The sequence below is a fragment of the Silurus aristotelis genome (assembly GCF_946808225.1).
Source record: "Silurus aristotelis genome assembly, chromosome: 19".
NCBI classification, from domain to species: domain Eukaryota; kingdom Metazoa; phylum Chordata; class Actinopteri; order Siluriformes; family Siluridae; genus Silurus; species Silurus aristotelis.
The window spans coordinates 12,573,397-12,595,050 of record NC_139592.1 but is presented as its reverse complement, the minus strand read 5'-3'; the positions used below and the strand labels follow the sequence as shown (position 1 = coordinate 12,595,050).

Sequence of the window (21,654 nt, the reverse complement as noted above, 5' to 3'; positions counted from 1 at the left end):
GTTGGTGGTGATACAAAATAAATGTGACAAAGCACCTGCACAAAAGGACAGTCGTGCTTTAATACAATAATACTATTCTCATTTATTCTCTGCAGACTTAATCCAAAAACATCACCCTGATTTGCTTGAAAAGTTGTTCTCCAGGTCTTAGAAACAAAATAAAGAAACTAAAGTTAAATAAGAGGTCTCTATAGTCTGAAGTCACTCAGAATTGTTAAAATTTGGTCAAAATGTCTATATGTATATGAAATACATGAAACTACTTTTTATGCTACAGTATAGAGTTTTACACTCATTTTACCAATATATATTAATACAAAAAATTATAAACCAGTGAGTTTTAAAGTAGGGACTGAGCAGCAGAAAGGTTTGTGTTTTTTTAATTAGCAACAAAGCTGAAATTTAAAACCAACCAGTATCAAAGTTATATTTGTCATAGAGTCAATATAGTTATTAGCCATCAATATAAAAACAAAAACAAAAAACAATATAAACCCTTAAGGAATTTTTTATGATTTTACTGAATACTCTAATGGTCTCTACTGGTAATATGTTGACTTCTATTAATGACATGTTATGTCGAGTGGATACCATTAGGGACCAAATGGACATCATAAAGCAGCTAAAATCCAATACATTTCTACAATGGTTTCTTTGATTTGATGACAATTCTTTAATGATGTACACAAACCTGGTATTTACTGAAACGATTTGGTAAATATTAGTTTAGTTGTTAACAGCTGATGGTTTGTAAAAAATATTTGTAGTGGAAACCATTTGAATTTCTGTAATGGGATGGATCTATTTTTTTATTCAGGAGGGACAATTTGACTGGTCGTTTAAATTAATCTGAGCTTTAGCTTGAACAATTAGGCCTACAAATAAAGTCAGCTTTCTATGTTCACTTTAGGTCTATATGTAGGTTTCTATGGCGGTATGGAAAATTACATCTAATTATTATAAGATTATTAGAGAATATTGATGAAAATAGAAATTAGATTCATCTTTAGTTATAGTTACACTGAACTAAATACACTATTACACAATTGACTTAGATAGATAGAAAGATGATAGATAGATAGATAGATAGATAGATAGATAGATAGATAGATAGATAGATAGATAGATAGATAGATAGATAGATAGATAGATAGATAGATAGATAGATAGATAGATAGATCTTTATTGTCATTGCATAGTACAGGTACACAGCAACAATATGCAGTTTATCATCTACCAGAAGTGAAAATACTAGCATTGTGCAAATTGACAAGTGCACATAAATATGTATAAAAAGGATTTTTTTTAAAAAGTAGAAACGCAGAAAACATCTATAGGAGAAAAGGAAAATTTAGAGAAACATTACATTAGAGCAAGCTGTGTTTAAGGCACAATATATGTTCATTTCATGTACAACAAATGTTATACACGATATATATACAAATAAGACATAAATATATAGAGATAATCTAGGATATGCTATGAACTTAATTATATACCGTTATAATTATCAATAGATGACACAATTTACAGACTGGCGTAGAGCTTCAAGATGATTCCTGGCAGCCAAACGATATTAAACCGAGATCCTGCACAGATCTGAATGATCATGAGAGTAAACAGAGCCACGATAAGAAAGAAATGATGAGTGTGCAGGAGTACTGTACCTGCAACTCACGTCCTTGTGTTGTTTTTGTGTGCCCGCTGCGTGAGAGGCGGGGCGAACCACCTAGACCAATCACATCACCCACGCGTCACCTAATTACCATAATTTACAGTGACCACCAATGAGCTGGGGGTAGGCGTGGCGGGGGTTTCACGCGCCGCTGCTAGAACTGCTTTAGAGTAGGATTCAGTGTTCCTCGGTGGAGGAGAATGGCGGCGGCGGCGGCGGCGGCGGCTGTTGCTGCTGCTGCATGCAGTCCGCCGGTCGCTTGTCCGATCAACCCGCACGGTGAAGCACATTCGCGCAAAAGCAAAGACGCTCGCAAGAGACGGGCGGCCCTATTATTTCTCACGAACATTTCCCTGGACGGGCGTCCGGTGGTTCACATAAACAACGCGGCGGAGTTTGAGGGCGCAGAGGTGGGTTTAGCGGCGAACGAGCTGGGCGCCTTCTCTAACCTGTCTGCAGCGAGTGCACTGCTGGGGATCAGCGTGCCTCCTATACTCGTGCTGCCCTCAGACTCGGAGTACGAACATGCCGCGGGCACTGAGCCGTTTCCGGGCTCGTTTTCCTCCTCGCAGGGGAACCTGCTGACTCCCTGCAGCCTCCAGCCAAGTCCAGTCGGAGCGCGAAAGTCCCCGACACTGCTGTCCGTCCAGAGCTGCGCTTCATCTCTGGATTCTCGGCAAAGGTGAGTACATGTGATCTTTATCTTTAGATATAAAAAGCAAATCAACGCGCATTTTACTGCACAGTAAACTTATAATGCACCATTTGGAACAGAAACAGGAGCCAAGATGATCGGCTCTGTCCTGTGCTGTTTAATGCGCTGGTCACTCACTTCCGTGTTCTGTAGTGTTTACGCAACCCACGTGCACTTGACCACACACACTTAAAGGAGATCAGGAGCTTTAGCGCATCACTGGATATGATCTGATCTATGATTTATAAGACATTTTTGTAGTGTTTCATGCCTATAATGATGAACTGGTTTGCCATCACATGCCAAGTGTTAGAATATAGTAATATACCTGTAACCCTCACTTACATATTTGAAATACTGGAGCCTGCCCCAGGATCACTTGGTGCAGGGGTTGGAATAATATATTCTGGACAGGTCACCATACAAACAAAAACAGTCACACCTTGCAGCAATTTATGTTAATCATTCTGTCTGTTGCTGTTCTTTTCTTGAAACTCCTATCAGTTGAAGCACACCCTGCTTACACAGATAAGGGCCTAAACAGGTGAAGTGTTAGTTTACAAGTGGAAAGTAATAATCAGCAGAAAGAAACGCTCGACTCCCACACGTTCCTGTGTTTACACGTCCTGCAAAGGGCTCTACCGGTATAAATAAACAGATAAGGGGAAGAAAGTTCCTGATCAGGGCGCATGTGGCGTGCCGAACTTGGGCATTCTTTGGGCAAAGTCGTGGCGTCTGAATCTTTTTGTTTCTTTGAATCAGATTGTTTGTTTGTTTATTAAACTGCAAGAGACTAAACAGAGCATGTGGTAGAAGAACGCACAACCTTTTCATTGATGAGCAGCCTGTAAAGTGTGCAAACCCCCCTTTTCGATGTTTACTTAAACCCGGTGATTCATTAGGCAAAAGCATTCTAAACTCCAATTTAGTTGTCTAATCGGACCAAAAACAGCGAGAGACCTCTGCCCCACACCCTGGCTGATAAGCGGTTTGGTGTGTGCATGCACACTGTTGAAGTGGGAGCATCTGGCTTTTTTTTCTCAGAAGGGGTGTGTTTACGGTTATCATTGGTGGCAAGAGTAGCACTCGAAGCACATCTGCAATGCTTGATCACATCTGCAATGCTTGATCACATCTGCAATGCTTGATCACATCTGCAATGCTTGATCACATCTGCAATGCTTGATCAAAAACCTAGGAGGAGGTTTTCAGTAGTTAGAAATTTGACATTTTGCAACTAGCCCATGGAGAGATCAAAGCACGCCATGGGACTTGGTATATCCCCAAGCCATTCACTTTGTGCAGGTCTGAACGTATTCTCAGTCCAGCATTAGAGGAGGCTTATAGTGCACTAAAACAGCCTCACGTGTGAAAAAAAATAAAGCGTGCAGGAGATGGAAGTGTTTCTATGTGTTTAGGGAGCAAAGATTTTAAATAGCAACTGGTGTGTGTAGACAATGGGAAAGCTGTGGAGTTTTATATAATATATGTAGTATAAAATGTACTACATGTCTGTCATTACTCTGTCAAATTTGAAAGTTTCACTGTGTGTTATTTCATTAGACAGAAATATTCATGACGCACCAGACTGACTGACTGTCACATTTCTATAACGCGGTTTCTCAGAAGATCAGAGCTATTTAAAAAATAGGCAGTGCGCAAATATTTGATTAAATAGCAATAAAAAAATTTTGTGAGTTGGCTTTGGCTTGGATTTGAGATCTTAAATCTATGTACATGTATTTGAGTGATTGCTCTTTGGTATAAATAAACCCATGCAATTGAGTATAAAACCTAAACCATATTAGGGAAATGGTGAAAACGCCCATATAAGGCAAAGAATGTTGTGTGTCCTTCCAGAGTTTAAAGGAAATATTCCCACCACTTTTTGACATGTGCCCCACCACAAGTGCTTTCAGTGTAAAGACCACACAGGTTTTTTTTTTTTTTTTTTTTTTTTTTTGACCCATCATCGGAAGGGGGAAACCCTTATCGAAGCCCAAACAATTTGATCAATTCTCAACATGTAATGAGTCACTTGATCAGGATATTACACGTAGCCATGATTCACTGGCTCCATTTGGTCATTTCATACCCTGAGTTGTTGTTTGTTTAGTGATTATGGCTCTAACACTTATTACATAATATTAAACACGTGCTTCGAACAGTGTATTTGTATTCACCACAGGTTTTAACGTGTATTAGCAGTTTAGTCTTCTGATGCTGTTCCTCCCCAGGGTCAGCCTACAAATTGTGCTTCAGGCGTGTTTGTGTGTGTGTGGTACATTTGTGGTCAATGGTCGCAGTGAGTAAGGAAGACAAAGTGTGTTCTGTTTAATAAAAATGCTGCTAAATCACAGCAATTTTTACTTCAAAATCAAATCACATTGAGACATATTAACCCAGCATGATGAGGGCTATGGAAAGCCAATTGGCTCAGTGTTTGCGTGCATTGTTGCATGTAAAGTTGAAACATTTCATTTTGGAACGCTCATCAAAAGAATCCAGACAGGCCGAACCAGCATTCACATCAGACATCGCTTAATTGGCGCATTGGGTTGCAATGCTTCTCCGCTACAGTGTTAGTTACACACAGACAATAAATCACTGTGCCTGATTTCTCTTATCTGATAAGTATCCTCTGTACTTTATTTATCATTTAATATTTAAGGATTTTGTATCTGCCCTCTGTAAATATTATTCAGTTATTCGCTGTCTGCTTTTCAGAAGTCAGAATCGGGTTTACTTGCCAAGTGTGTTGACACACACAAGGATTTTGGTTCCAGCTGTTCGTGACTCAAAAGTACAGACATAAATAAAACCTATACATGACAAACAGACAAGACAAGACAAAAACAGACTATAAAAGACTATACAAGACAATACAAGACAATACAGACAATGTGAAACAGTATAGACAGTGTGGGTAATAAATAGGGATACAGTTCAGTAATGTACAAAAAGTGTAAGAGTGCATAGTAGTGTAAATGACAGTATTGTGTGCCTGGTATGATAGTTTACTATAGAACTTTGTACAATATATATATATATATACAGTGGGTACGGAAAGTATTCAGACCCCCTTAAATTTTTCACTCTTTTTTATTTTGCAGCCATTTGCTAAAATCATTTAAGTTCATTTCTTTTCCTCATTAATGTACACATAGCACCCTATATTGACAGAAAAACACAGAATTGTTGACACTGTTGCAGATTTATTAAAAAAGAAAAACTGAAATATCACATGGTCCTAAGTATTCAGACCCTTTGCTCAGTATTTAGTAGAAGCCCCCTTTTGATCTAATACAGCCATGAGTCTTTTTGGGAAAGATGCAACAAGTTTTTCACACCTGGATTCAGGGATCCTCTGCCATTCCTCCTTGCAGATCCTCTCCAGTTCTGTCAGGTTGGATGGTAAACGTTGGTGGACAGCTATTTTTAGGTCTCTCCAGAGATGCTCAATTGGGTTTAAGTCATTGCTCTGGCTGGGCCATTCAAGAACAGTCACGGAGTTGTTGTGAAGCCACTCCTTCGTTATTTTAGCTGTGTGCTTAGGGTCATTGTCTTGTTGGAAGGTAAACCTTCAGCCCAGTCTGAGGTCCAAAGCACTCTGGAGAAGGTTTTCGTCCAGGATATCCCTGTGCTTGGCCGCATTCATCTTTCCCTTGATTGCAACCAGTCGTCCTGTCCCTGCAGCTGAAAAACACCCCCACAGCATGATGCTGCCACCACCATGCTTCATTGTTGAGACTGTACTGGACAGGTGATGAGCAGTGCCTGGTTTTCTCCACACATACCGCTTAGAATTAAGGCCAAAAAGTTCTATCTTGGTCTCATCAGACCAGAGAATCTTATTTCTCACCATCTTGGAGAACTCCATGCGGGTTTTCATGTGTCCTGCACTGAGGAGAGGCTTCCGTCGGGCCACTCAGCTATAAAGCCCCACTGGTGAAGGGCTGCAGTGATGGTTGACTTTCTACAACTTTCTCCCATCTCCTGACTGCATCTCTGGAGCTCAGCCACAGTGATCTTTGGGTTCTTCTTTACCTCTCTCACCAAGGCTCTTCTCCCCCGATAGCTCAGTTTGGCCGGTCGGCCAGCTCTAGGAATGGTTCTGGTCGTCCCAAACGTCTTCCATTTGAGGATTATGGAGGCCACTGTGCTCTTAGGAACCTTAAGTGCAGCAAACATTTTTTTGGAACCTTGGCCAGATCTGTGCCTTGCCACAATTCTGTCTCTGAGCTCTTCAGGCAGTTCCTTTGACCTTAATGATTCTCATTTGCTCTGACATGCATTGTGATCTGTAAGGTCTTATATAAACAGGTGTGTGGCTTTCCTAATCAAGTCCAATCAGTATAATCAAAAATTTCTGGACTCAAATGAAGGTGTAGAACCATCTCAAGGATGATCAGAAGAAATGGAGAGCACCTGAGTTAAATATATGAGTGTCACAGCAAAGGGTCTGAATACTTAGGACCATGTGATATTTCAGTTTTTCTTTTTTAATAAATCTGCAAAAAGGTCAACAATTCTGTGTTTTTCTGTCAGTATGGGGAGCTGTGTGTACATTCATGAGGAAGAAGAATGAACTTAAATGATTTTAGCAAATGGCTGCAATATAACAAAAAGTGAAAAATTTAAGGGGGTCTGAATACTTTCCGTACCCACTGTATATATATATATATATATATATATATCAGCCATAGTGTGTGCAACATATACAGATAATGTGTATGGCTGACAGTTGACTGAGCAGGGAATATAATTATGGTCAGTTGTTAGTGAGGGTGATTGCTTGGGAAAAGAAACTGTTCCTGTGTCTGGCAGTTTTAGTGAACAAAGTTCTGTAGCACCTGCCGGAAGGGAGGGGCTGAAAGATGTTCAGTATAAAACAAAGTTCCTCCTTGCCGTCATTGATATTTTGCTTATATTCCGACTTGCCGTAAATTCCTCAACCACAGTAGAAGAGAAGCTCTGCAATGTGCAAATTAACGTGTCTATTTATTTTGACACCAGTCAGTATTTTATGCAAACTTAAAGCCTAGTGGCATTAACTCGAAACCTGGCATTTTTAGATGAAAAATAATGTAAAGGTGGATGCTAATGATAAGGCTTTGGGTAATGTACCAGCCGACTTGTTTCTAATCTGCTTGTGAGGACAGCTTAAGCACCCACTGAAAAAAGCACTGCGGCCCTCTTTCACATTCCATAGCTTACAGGTGGTCGCTATTGACTAATATCTTTGTGATTGACAGAGAAAAGTAAGTATGCCATTTGTGTAGCTCAGCTTTAGTTTAACTTTATTGGATTATGTCAACCATGCCCATATTGTGGCCTGAGTTTGTAGGGCAGTTTTTAATCATACACTAAACAGACAAAAGTTTGTAGACATGTGCAGCTACTGGAATCAATTGGTGGGAGCACAGCAGTGGGGTGGTGTGCGAAAACGTTTGCATTTTGAATCATTTGCAGTGAACGAATATCGCTCAGAGTTAGACTTGCCAGTAGAGAGTTGCAGTAGTGCAGTCTCGCAATGACAAGAGACCGAACAAGCACCTAAGCAACCCGTGTGGACAGAAATCGTCAAATCTTTCGGATGTTGTTGAAAAGAAAATGACAAGAATGAGCCACATTAGTAACATGTGAGGAGAAGGACAGTTGATTGGCCATAGTTACCCCAAGGTAGCGGGAGGGAGAGAGGGGAGAGCAGAAAGCCATGAAGATTTATTCGGATATCTTGACTTGGAGATGAATCACCAGGGATGACCTGCAATTCAGTTTTGCTGGGGTTGAGTTTTAATTGATGAGCACTCATCCATGAAGATATGTCCGTCAAGCATGCCGAGATCTGAGCAGAAGCTGTGGTATCTGAGGGAGGAAAAGAAAAGATGAGTTGAGTGTCATCAGCATAGCAGTGGTAAGAAAATCCTTGTAAGGATATGATATCACCAATTGAGTGTGTATAGGTGGAGAAAAGGAGGGGACCAAGTACTGAGCCTTGTGGGACACCAGTGGAGAGTCTGCGTGGGGGCAGATATGGACCCCCTCCATGTTACCTGGTATGAGTGACCTTCCAGGTAGGAAGCAAACTATTCCTATGCTGCTCCACAGATACAGAGGCTCCTGAGGGTAGACAAGAGAGTCTTGAAGTTGACTGTGTCTGCCAAAAGTAGATTAAGGAGGATGAGTACAGATGACCGCTTGGCTGATCGAGCAGCATGTAGTTTCTCTGTAACTGCAAAAAGGGCCATCTTGGTGAAATGTGCCACTTTAAAGCCAGACTGGTTTGGATCATGGAGGTTGTTCTGTGAGGGATAGACAGACAGTTTGTTTAAAACAGTGCGTTCCACTTCTTTCTATGTAAGCCATATCTTCATGGAGCTGGATTTGTTAACAGAAACATTACATTGGTCTTCTAGTTCAAGTGAAGACATTTATGTTCCTCCAACTTTGTGATAACAGTTTGGGGGGAAAACACATATGGCACACAACTTCTTGACACAGTTTTATAAGATCATACAGAAAGGCTATTTCTAGATGACTGCATGAACTCTTGACATCATGGGTTTTTTACAGCCTGTGGTTTAAAATTGTGAGTGTTTACAGCTGTGTTACTTCAATCAGAGTTCCATCCTGGGTGGCAGACTACAACAACTGTGGGAGGCATGAATAAAAGTGGGAGACAAAATTACAAGTTAAATAGCTATGCTAACGAATGTTCTCCGTTGAGGAATTTCTGTGTGTGTTTTTAAATTGGGGTGGAGAGTTGTTTTTCTTATATTGTGCTACTTTGCTATACCTTTCCTATGTGGGGACAGAAGCTGGTATTGTGTCACAGTTTCACGGTTAGTCACAGTGTATGATCAGACACCACAGCTGACTTAAAAATACCAAAACAGCAGTCTATTTTTGACCACATTGCACACAGACAAAATAAGAGGTTCCACAGAAAACATGAAATGGGGATTTAGGGGTTTCGATTATTTTTTTCTTTTTTTATATGTATACATACATGCAAAAAGACTTGAAATCAGCACTGTAACAGTAGTTGTTTGTGTTTTATTTTTTTTTATTTATTTATTTTTTTTTTTACTAATTTCACCCTGTTGAGTTTGAGTTAACTCTTTAAATTAGTCTTTTTTTGATCGCTGGAACTATAGTGAATGAAGATGAAGGTGGGTTCCCTTTTGAGTCTGGCTTCTGTCAAGGTTTCATCCTCATACCATCACAGGTTTTTTTTTTTTCCTCACCACTGTCACCCTTTACTTGCTCAATAGGGATAACTATATAGCAACTAATTTATCACACTGCAATTAATGTTCATAACTTTTTTTTTTTTTTGGGGAAACGTCCCTTGCGAAAAGCCCCATACAAAACAAATTGCACTGATCTGCCGGGCACAATTTAGATGAAAGAAAAACCATTGTTCTGAGTGTTTTTCAAAGTGTGGACTTTGCTCTTAGGATTTGTCTCCATGTACCTGTAAGCTGTATTAACACAGTAGGGTCATTTTCCATGAATTCCTAAGGGCAATGATCGTCTTCTCAACAGTGGCTTAACAGTGGCAACAGTCTGTTACATCAGCTACACTTTATGTGTGATATAACACTGTAAGTGATGTGTGCAAAAGCCAGGAATTAACATTTTTTTTTTTGTGATCCCCGGTCAGGGGACCAACCCCAGCCATTAAGGTTGCACAAGCCTTAGTGCTGGTCCCAAGCCCGGATAAATGGGGAGGGTTGCATTAGGAAGGGCATCCAGTGTAAAAACATGTGCCAAATCAAACATGCGGATGGGAGAACGGGAGAAGCCGAAAGAAAGATAGTTTACAGTTGAATCTGACACGGTGTTGTGTGCATTTAGCTTTAATGTACCAAATAGACAAATATCCACTGTAATCACAGCACAAAATGTTAGTTGTTTGGTCCTTATTGTTATAGTCTGCTCTTGCACCAAAGTTTCTCATTAAACTTTTTTTCTTTTTTCACCTCAATCCAAAAGAATCAGTGTATTATCTTAGCATTTTAGTTTAACAGCCAATAATTTATCACTGTAAAAAAAAAACAAAAAAAAAAAACACAACAGCTAAGACTTGTGTTGCTATACAATACGGTAAATGCTAGCGCTATCCATGTGCTAGTTTACTAACGTTTACAATACTTTATTAACGTCAGGTTAGAAGGTCAATACCAATGGATAGGCAGCAAATCAGATTTTTGCTAATAGTAAATACACTATGTGGACAATATTATTGGGACTCCCAGTGCTCGAATTGAGTCAAGTCTTATGGGGGTGGGGGGGTCCCCAGTTGTTGTGTAATTCATATATTTTTGACTAAAATAATCTCGAGGACCCCCCTGAGTCTAATTTTTACTTTTCTTGGGGGGGTCCCGGATCCTCCTGCCCATCCTCAAATCAAACACTAGGGACACCACTGTTCCAGCTATATGTGGTTCTTCCCCCAAACTCTTACCACAAAATTGAAGGGTTGCAATGGTACTTTGTCTTTGGATGCAGTAGCATTAAATTTTTCCCTCACGTGATCAAAAGACCCAAAACCCGTCTCAGCATGCCAATGCACGGTGCACAAAGTGAACTCCTTGAAAATATGGTTTATATGGAGTGGAAGATCTTGAGTGACCTGCTATAGAGCTCTGACCTCAACCTTATTGAACACCTTTAAAATGAATTGCAACGCTTTTCTGCTCCCCCAGGCCTCACCTAGGTTACTGACTTTACTAAGTGTCCTTGTGGCTGAATGAGCACAAATGAACAAAATGTAGTGTATCTTCCCCTTTTTCGGAATCAGTTTTTTTTTAAGGCACATACAAACCTTATGGTCTGGTACACACAAACATTTCACCATATTGTGCATTTTTTAGCTACAGTGCATCCGGAAAGTGTTCACATCGCTTAATTTTTTTTCCAAAGTTTGTTATGCTACAGCTTTATTCCCAAATGGATTAAATTCATTATTTTCCTCAAAATTCTACAAACAATACCCCATAATGTCAACATGAAAAAATAAAAAAAAATTAAATACAAGAACAACAAAAAATGGGTCCCTTACGAGGGAAATATCAAGGTCCGTGACGTCGGAGTGACGTGGGGCCGCCTTCCCGTGGGCTCACCACTTGCAGGAGGGTCCGTAAGGGACGGGGCTGTAGAGGATTGCGACCCGAATTACGGATAAGCGGGAGAAAATGAATGAATGAATGAATGAACAAAAAAAATCTCGCTGATCATCCTTGAGATGATCAACAACTTGATTGGAGTCCACCTGTGATAAATTCAGTTGACTGGACATTATTTGGAAAGGCACAAACCTGTCAATAAAAGGTCCAACAGATATTTTACAGAGCATGTCAGCGCACAAACCACGGCATGAATTGTCTGTCTTTTTTTTTTTTTTTTTTTTTTTTTAAACTTGACACAGACTTAATTTTATTAGTGTAAAAATGTCTTCATTTTTATTCTACTTTCATTTTACATGTTCATGCTGGATACTTCTATACTTTTAATAAATCTGTATTTTCCTAAAATATAATTTCTCAGTATGATGCCCATCCCTGTACATGTCTGTTGACTTCAAACTCTTTATGACTTTTACATTTGCACTTATGCACTTGCTCATTTATGCAGTTATCTAATCACCCAGTTGTGTGGCAGGAACAAACTTCAGTTATTGTTCCCGTCAAACATCAAAATAGGGTTGTGCATTTGACTATGGTTTGGTTGTTGACACCAGATGGGCTGGTTTAATTTTTTTTTTAGAGACTGCTGATCTCTGGGGATTCACATACAATAGTCTTGACAGTTTATGCAGAATGGTTAAAAAAAACAAACAAAAAGTAAAAATCCTGTGAGCAACAGCTTTTGTTGATTGAGGGCAGAGGTAAATGGCCAGATTAGGATATAGAAGGCTATAGTTAAAAAAAAAAAAAAAATCCTTCTTTACAACTGTAGTGTGCAGAAAATCATCTTGAAATGCACAAAAAATATACATTTGTGTTTTTTAATTGTCAGCCAATAACCTAGATTTTAAGGCCATCATGGACAAGAACCTCAACCAAACTGAAAAGCTAAAAATTATTAAAAATCCCCTGGTCATGATTATTGTACTCCGTTGTCAGGAGTGGATCATTTTCTTCTGCTTCTGTTGTTGTACCTCATTCAGCTTAAGGTTCCATGTGTTGTGTCTTCTGAGATACTTTTCTACTCACCACAGTTGTAGAGAGTGCTTATTTCTGTTATCATAGCCTTCCTGGCAGCTCACACCAGTCTGCTTGTTCTCTTTTGATCAAGGTGTTTTTAGACCCTCAGCTAAAAGAATGTGTTTTATTTTTTGCACCATGTCTGAAAATCAACAGTTTCTGAAAAACTCAGTCAATTCAATACATTTTTATTGTATAGCACTTTTATTGTATATGTATAGCGCTTTCAACAATGGACACTGTCTCAAAGCAGCTTTACACAGATAATGCCGTAATATAGATTAAATAAGATTTATTTCTTACCTTACCTTATACCAGCCCTTATAGTACTAACAACCATATGGGTGGTAGCTTAGTGATAAAGGCATTCGACTTTGGCTTTGAAGGTCGTGAGTTAAAATCCCAGCCACACCAAGTTGGCACTTCTGGGCTCCTAAACAAGGCCCTTAACCACATATATACTCAGTTGTATGAATGTGATAATTGTAAGTCGCTCTGGATAAGGGCGTCTGCCAAAATGCCATAAATGTAAACCAAGCCACAGCTGAATTCAGTGTGATGTGAGCATTAACTGAAGCTCTTTTACCTCATTTTTTTACATGACGTTCCTGCCACATACCTCGACCAGGCATTACTTTATAGCTACCAATCAGGCATAACATTCTGACCACCTGCCTTATATTGTGTTGGTCCCCTATTGCTGCCAAACATTGCTGACATGTCAAGCATTAACAGCAGTAACGTCTTCAGAAATTTGAGCTATAAAAGCTCGTCTGTTGGATCGGACTACGCAGGCCAGCCTTCACTCCTCACGTGCACCAGTGAGCCTTGACCACTGCAGACCAGGAACATCCTACAAGCTCTGCCTAATATATCCCACCCACTAAAAGGCACTATGATGAAGAGATAATCAGTGTTATTAACTTCACCAGTCACAATGTTATTGTGATAATGTTATATCTGGTCAGTGTAATTGGCTTATTAAATTGCTGCATGGATGTACAGGTATTCCTAATAAAATATACAGGAAGTGTATAGGTAATTATGTATGTATGTTTCTTTGAGTCTGCATTAGATGAATATGTTGGTATGTTGATGAGTTTATAAGAATAAAAAAAACATAATTCAGGATCTGAGAATATTTTAATACTCTGTTTGATGACTATAGAATAGGTGTGTAATTTTAGCTCTGGTTTTCTGTAAATGGTGCTCCTAAAAAAGTCCAGGTACACTTGCCTGAGTTAATAATTTTTTTTAAGAAGATCCCAAAGCTTGCAGTCCATCAGTGCTGCCTAACAAAGAGCTCTTTAATATTCCCCTTTGCCACGCTGTTGTGTTTTGACCTTGTGGAGTGGTTGTGATAATCCAGCCTAAATACATTGCTGAAGCTGTCATTGCGACATTTGTATTCTCTGGGACTCAGTAGTGGAGTCAAGCCATATGTCCTCTGACCCAGCATGCCAAGAGTGCTAATGCCCAGATGGGCAAAGCTTAGCAAAGTGTGTTTAAACTAGAGATGTAACAAGGGACTGCTCCAGCTTCCTACTTTTTAGTCCTTCATTTCATATGCTGAGAAATACTGAACTGATGGACCAGCTATTATCATGCAAACAAAAGAGAATAGTTTCATTTATTTTCTGTCTATGAATCACTTTACTTTCAGAAAGAAGTATTGGACGAACTTTTGCATTGTGACTGTTCTGTTTGTATCATTAAAATCAAAGGGAACTGACAGATCTATGTTTTATATAATATATATGATATTATATTTATTAAAGAAGACTTAAGTTGAGGCAAGAAAAGGGAGTCAGTTTGTTAGAGTAAAAATAAGGACACGTTTTATATATTTACTTCTATTTGCTTTCTAAGCAAATAGAAAAGGTGATTTAGTAAATAACTAAACTTGTGAAACTAGTAAAACAGCTACACATACTGAATACAGTAATAATTTCATGTGGTTATACACGTGTCTCTGCAAGCATAGCCAGTTGAATTTGAATTTAAACTTGTCATAAAGAAAAGGATGATTTTATCAGTGCATTTCAGACATTTTAAAATCCGAGATCATTCAGGGTTAAAAGATATGTAGCCATAAAGATGTTGAACTTATAAACACAACGCAGATAATGTTTTTGTAAGATATTTATAATAATTATGATTTATATATCATGGAACATTTTGCCGAATCAATAATGTCTGCATTTGAGTGGTGTAGTGTTTTACATTTTACATGCAAATGAAACAATAGATTTAAACTAGTGTCCAAGCGAACTTGAATACGGTCACAGTCTTGGCGGCAATAACAGCAAAAAGCAAATGGGGATGAAGATGAAGATGACGCATAGGAAGAAGAGACGGATGCAGTGTTCGAGATCATTTGAAATGATCATTACTAGCTTGGATAACCAAGTTGACTGACACGACACACCATAATTTAAGTATTTCTTATTTACATACATTTACATACTCGCATACATTTGCTGTTCTATGATGTCTCCAATGGGTGTTTTCTAATTGTTGCCATATTACCTATTATCAATAGATAACATTCCACTTTTGACAATAAATCAGAAGATGGACCATTTGCACTCTCCAGTCTTAACTCTGACTCATAGTCGCTACATTAATTTGCATCACTAGACACGACCACATTATAGTTGCCAAGAGTTGCTAATGCTGGAAGTTTGCAACTCTTTGAAAATGAATGGCCTTTGCTTCCTTTTAACTTTCTCAAACTGCTCCCTCACGGCCCATCTGGTGTGGATAACGGTACTATTCGTTCTTGCACATGGCATCAGGTCACTGAAAGATCAGGATTGATGAGAGGCCCAAAACTGTTCTCGGGACAGTATAAAATATCTCTCATGAAGCTGGACTTGTTGCTCCACATCACCGGTCAAAGCCAGAGCCAAAAATGTAAATCTCTGTGATGGATAAGAGAGCCAGTGATGATAAATACTATGGGGGGAAAAAACTCAGTGACATTCCCGCTGATACAACTGACTACATGAATTTGTATGAAGTTGCCTTGTTCATTCTGCTGGAACATGAAAAAAGTATTCTGCAGAATGAACAAGGCAACTAACATTTGTCATCTTGCCAAGATATAATCTCTGGTTGAAGGCAAATGTGTTGTAGATTGTGGAAATGTAGATTGTTCCCCCATAGAACTGCATATCTCCAGTTTAGTTCAGTTATAATGGGATCCAAACTTTCACATTGAAACCCGGGATTTTATTATTTTGTATTTTTATTTGTTGGAAATAAGTGATTTTAATTTTTGCATAATTAAGAAAGTCTGTTTTCAAATCTTGAACATTGTACATTTAAGATCTCAAGGTCTCTACTTAAAGCTAAGCTACTATTCAATATAAAGCATGTCTTGTCTGTTGTACAAAAGGTCAGATTTTGCTCATGTCTAAACTCTTCTATTGAAGCAAGTGTGTTCATACCATATTTTGATGTTTTTGACCTGAGATAGGTCACAAGTTTTTGCACTAAAGTTTCATAGTTTTGAACTGGTTGAGTCCATGCCAGCTTGTGCACACTGCCATTAAATAAATAAGGGGGCAACTAAATACTACAAAACTCTCCTTCTTTTCACTTGAGCGGTTGTCAGTGATATAATTTGTTATGCACAGTATGTTTAAATAGAAAAGAATAAATAAAAGTATAGCTCCTATCTGTTCAGAAAGATATTGAAAGCTAGCTCCATGAATTGTTACTCTTGTTTTCCCACATTTTAACTCACATTTCTCAATTTAGTAAAGCCTAATTTGGCTTTTGGCTCCTGCCAGTCACAAGGCAGTAAAATATTTTTCATGCCTGAAAGTAGGGCTGAGATAACTGTCGGTGTATCTGAGCTGGTGTATGACGAATACAAATTTCCAGCTTCCTTCAACCCGACACCTCTGACACAAAGCTGAGCGACTAATGACTGTGAAATAGATGAGCATATTAATAATAGACATAAAAATGCATGAAGGCCTGTGTGAATGAGGTGAATAATGGTCAAAGGTGGTTTGAAGGAGACGAGTGTGTGTAAGAAAAGACAGCATGCTGTGGGGACAGCTTCTTGGTCTTTATTTCTTGTTAATTACAAATATGTTTTTAGTCAAAATAACACTGTATATTCAAGTGACCAAACATAACCAAATAACAAGTATTGATTAATAATTTAAAAGTCATGTTGAGGTAATCAACTATGCAGTTTTGTGGTTTTTGTCTTTTTATATTTGTCTCTCTTTTTTTTTTCTGTTTCAGGACACGCAACCTTTCAGGTTCTCACTGGCCCCGCCCCTTAAAGAAAGTTCACTTCATTAAGAACATGAGACAGTATGACACCAGGGGCAGCAGGTGGGTTTGTGTGTGCGTGTGTGCGTGTGTCTTTTTATTATTTTTGTATTTATTCTTTTTATTCCAGGCTTTATCTTCATTAGGTCTCTGGGTAATTGTGAGGGTCTACGGGTTTGTAAGAATCATAAACTGGTTTAAAGTAAATTATGTATGTTCCCATTTCTCCTTCTGCCAAGGGGGGGGGGGGGGGGGTGTGTGTGTGTGTGTGTGTGTGTGTGTGTGTGTGTGTGTGTGCGCGCTGTTGTTTCTATTTATAAATCAGTTTAATAGGTGAGGGGTTGTTGTCTTATGAAGTGATGATCCCTACCCACCTGTGCCAAACTTCAGCTCTATTCTCTTCTAATAAGCAGCAAGTGTTAACAGAGCTGACTGGCCATATCTGTGTCACTACACTTAAATACAGCATGGTTTGGGTACAAATTTCTGAAAACTACATGCTTGCAATCAATGTATTTGTTTATAAACAGATGCATTTGATCATACAGTATTAAATTTTTAAGGCTGATTCTTCAGTTTCTGCTACACAAAGGTATCTGGGTTTGAGGTCAAAAGATGGATATAAGGTGAACGATTTAACTTTCTAGTATCTACACCTACATACACAGTAGATGGCACCTTTTGTTTGAACCCATCTATTTATTTTTAAATGATAAAAAAATACTGGAACACATGACTAGGTGTTTCTTGTTGCCAAAGTGTGCTCTGTGTACTCTTGATTTGATTGTGTACTATTTTTTTATTTAATATGGATACCAACATGAAGACCACACATATATGGGAGAAAAGCAATCCGTTATTTCAAGCTTTATTCAAGAAAAAAAAATAGAGAAAAATTTTGCATGGCACTGGGTATAGCAAATACAACAACTTGGAATTTGTTTAAAAAAAAATTAAAAAGGAAAATTCACTAGTATACAAACAACCGAATTGGCCAAAAATAACAGCAGTTTATAACTCACAGTTTCTTCTAGAAGACTGCCAAACACTGGTAAAATAGATACCATATTGCATGGTACAAACTAGTAAGATTTGAATGACCATATTGGAATTTGAAAAGAGATACAAAGAGGAAGTGCAAAAATTCTGGAACTTACATTGACCTCTATTAAATTAATAGAAAGCCCGAAATGTGGAGAAAGAAAGGATCTGTTCATGATCCAAAAAAAAGAGCTCAACAGTCAAACACAGTGGAGGCAGTGTCATGGCTGCTTCTAGACCATGCTTATTTATATTTACTGAAGATGCCAAAAATTCTATTATGCAAGAGATTAATTAACTATTGCAAAAATCTGTCTGCCAATTTACATGTCTGCATTTAATTTAGAGGAACCTCATCATGCAAAAAGCAATGACCCAAAGCACATCATTAGGAGAAAAAGTGGAACATTCACCAGACCTTCACCCCACTGCTCAGCATCAAAAAAATCTATAAAATAAGTTTGTAACAGTTTAAGGATGCAGGTGTGATCTCTGAGGACCAGTATTAAATGTTTTTGACTTAAGTGTTAATGGAATGGTAAAGTGTTAATGTTTCTATACATTTGAGAGCTAACTTGTTTACTACTTCTAGACTATTATATATATTATAATTATAATTGCATAACAGTGAAAACCAACCTTCAATTCAGTGTTATTGGTTTTGTATTTACCACAAAAAATACTATTTTACAGGCATTGTTGAGGCAGTGGTGATGATCATTTGTAATGCCTTTTTGCTGAGTATCTTTGTCTGATCATCTTATTTACAGGGCAGAGGGGAACAGATTAATTGGTTTGGGGCAGCTGTGACAGGATTTAATGGATTATGTGGTGGTTCCTTTTGCTGTGTTTGGTCCACCTTAAATTGGATATGTTAGAAAAAAAGAATTTTCAATTTATAGTGTAGAGTGAAATAACTGAGAAAAACAATGAGTATGTGGCCCATTCAACTCATAACGTACCAGATGGTGGGCAGTGCAGTACTGCAGATATTATGCTTGATGTCCAGTTTGTTAGCTTTGTTAAAGATTAATGCCACTATGTACAACCTACAGAGATTACAGCATATTTTCCCCCCAAAGACCAAAAAATATTTAAGCCATGTAAGCATTTTCCGAAGTTTTTTTTTTTTTTTTTTTTTTTACTTTTGAGATAAATAATGCACATAAAGCATTTTAAACCAAACATGCAGTTTTCAGATCTATCTGGATTGATGTTTACAAAGTCTCTGCTCATCCTCCAACTGAGGAATGACAGTTATGTTTATTAAAGACTCATTATAAACAGTCCCACAGTGCAACGGACATTTGCGGTCCGCTGATTTTTCCCAGGCTTCGGCTTTTTATAACTCTGTCTCATATTTGGAGCCAAAGAGGAGAGCGGAACTGAAGAGAGACTGATGGGATGTTTTCCACTGACCGGTTACTAAATCAATAATGCCTGCATTTGAGTGGTGTAGCATAGCAGCAATAGCAGAAATCAACAAATTATGAAGATGAAGCGGAGGGGGACGAGAAGGGTGCGGTTTTTGAGATAATTTTCAAGGATCTTAGGAATCCAAAACATAGGAGTGGTGAGAACGGAAGTCCATGTGATACAGAATGGTTACGTTCCTTCATACTAAAAGAGAAAAAATAAATAAATAAATGAAAAAAAGGGTATTTTTTTTTTTTTTTTTGTGCTCCACAGGATTGTGCTGATCTGTGCCAGAAGATCACTGTGTGCTGCATTTTCGGTGCTGCCATATGGAGAAAGCTTCTACATAAGGTACCCAAGATCAACAATATTGTATCAGACATCCAACTCAGTCCAACCAAATGATGATCTTTTCCTTCCCTTCATTTTTCTTAGTGCCATGAAGTTTTGTCATCTCTTTCCCATCTTTTGCTCTTTTGCATAATGATGATGTCTCTTCCTGCTATTTGCTTTTCCATGTGCTGTTTTCTCCTGAGACTTAATGAACTAAAATACTAGCCTTGATGAGAGAGAGGGAGGGAGAGGAAGAGAATGAATGTGTGTTGGACACACAAGTTTTTATAGTTTCCTCTGACAAATTTTTAGTTTGGAATTAGTTTCCCACAAATACTCAGCCTATATAGGCAGGACCCGGCCTACGACCTTGCTACTGTTCCCACCATCCATTAGATTTTTCCTCTCAGGGTCCTTGGATTGAGGGGAAACAGTTTATTTTCACTCATTACGTAAAAGGTCATAAAAGGAATAGCGAAGCCTTGCTAGAAAGGAAGTGATGCCTAAATGATCTCTGAGAAAAGAGCAGGAGCAAGAGCAAGTGTTTAATGACATAAGGTATATGACGACGATGATGTGTGTTTGTGCGAGTGACTGACTGAAGACAGCCTCAGTGTTAATCAGACTGATTCAGGTCACTTTCCTAAGCCCATCTGTCAGTGTGTAAAGAGCTGCTATTTGTAGAGAGCTCAGTCTGAGCAGAGAGACAGTGACCAAGCGGAGACAATGACGAAGGAGTGTGTTATTTAAAGGTTCCGGAGTTGCACGTCTGGTGAGCTGAGACGCGTGTATCCTGACAAAAAAGCATGCTGATCTGATGTGTGTGAGGTGAGCCAGCCGAGGCTGTTTTGTAAATGTTAGCAACGAACGACACTCTACTTTTTCAGCCCGGGAGCTTTTGAGAGATTCGCTGCTCCTTTCTTCTCTCTCTCAAACATTCATCTAAATTCCAATGTTACACAGGGATTCTCAAACTTTTTTTGTTAGGGATATTGAACAAAAAGGCCATCGAGCCCATTATTCCAGAATGTTTTAGTAAACATTATTTAAATGTGTATAATAATATGTTGCTTAGTTAAACTTAAATTATTGTTCTGCTTGATTTTAAGGTATTTAGTTTTGGGTTAAACCCAAAACCTCATTACGTCCTCATTTAAAGGCGGATAATTACTGCTGGTGTTCTGTAATAAATATAATAATGCTCAGCCAGTGCTTATGCAGACTGACAAAATAATTGCAGACTCAAAAAAAAAAAAAAAAAAAAATCATTTTTAAGTTGCTCTGAGAGAAGGTGCGGTATCTGTTGTAATAAAGCTGGAAAATGGTTGAATGCAGCAAGTATGGAAAAATGTGGAATTTTAGAAAATGGAAATTATTTTCCCACAGTGTGTATGTACTCTGTTCCTTTAAGACATTATAGACAGAGAATGCCAAGCTGTGATGACCAATACTTTGTCATCAATGATGTGTTAATGTGTAATGACCGATCACCACAAATTGTAATGCATATTCAGTGTAATAAAATATATCAATGTATTGACACCTTACTTGATTAGATCACTTGATGCTTCTGTTTTCTGCTGTTGTTTGGGTAAAGCTGAATGCCAAAGCAAACACAAATCAAATTTTCCCAGCAGAAAAGGCAATTCATTGAAAAGGAAATAATATTGTGCGTCATTTCCTTTTTTTTTTTCTTTCATTGTACATTATGTACTGTTTTGTAATAAATTTACTACATTGTAAGTTTCCTATGTATTGAGCTTAATGGTGTGCATGCTTGTGTAAGCAGGGGATTTTTTTTTTTTTTACTTCGTCAGTAATGAAAACTTGAGTAATGGAAAAAAATTCATTTTTATTTGTAAAAACATTAAATTTAAAAACGTTGTCTCAAAGCAGCTTTTCACAGACAAAAAAATAATAAGTAGACATTTTATGAACATTCCCATTCATTCTTTATTATATACTTTATCACCTTGAGTAACATGAAG

At 38.2% G+C, this 21,654-nt stretch overlaps 1 protein-coding gene and 2 long non-coding RNA genes across 3 annotated transcripts in view; 1 reads left to right on the top strand and 2 right to left on the bottom strand.

Annotated features, from left to right (window-relative positions):
• Positions 1 to 36: 36 nt before the first annotated feature.
• On the bottom strand, positions 37 to 4,103 carry LOC310741894. The gene is made up of 2 exons (XR_014538087.1): positions 3,541 to 4,103; positions 37 to 3,485 (listed from the first exon to the last, which is right to left on the bottom strand). It is a non-coding gene; the product is annotated as an uncharacterized lncRNA (long non-coding RNA).
• cables2b (Cdk5 and Abl enzyme substrate 2b) overlaps positions 1,600 to 21,654 on the top strand; it is a 30,968-nt gene continuing 10,913 nt past the window's right edge. Inside the window, exons 1-3 of the mRNA XM_083570204.1 lie at positions 1,600 to 2,357; positions 16,847 to 16,939; positions 19,607 to 19,684. Of these exons, the coding sequence (XP_083426330.1) occupies positions 1,876 to 2,357; positions 16,847 to 16,939; positions 19,607 to 19,684 (653 nt within the window). The 5' untranslated portion in view covers positions 1,600 to 1,875. The remainder of the gene's footprint in view (positions 2,358 to 16,846; positions 16,940 to 19,606; positions 19,685 to 21,654) is intronic.
• LOC310741890 lies at positions 7,109 to 21,467 on the bottom strand. Its single transcript, XR_014538083.1, has 3 exons — positions 21,215 to 21,467; positions 8,426 to 8,674; positions 7,109 to 8,237 (listed from the first exon to the last, which is right to left on the bottom strand). It is a non-coding gene; the product is annotated as an uncharacterized lncRNA (long non-coding RNA).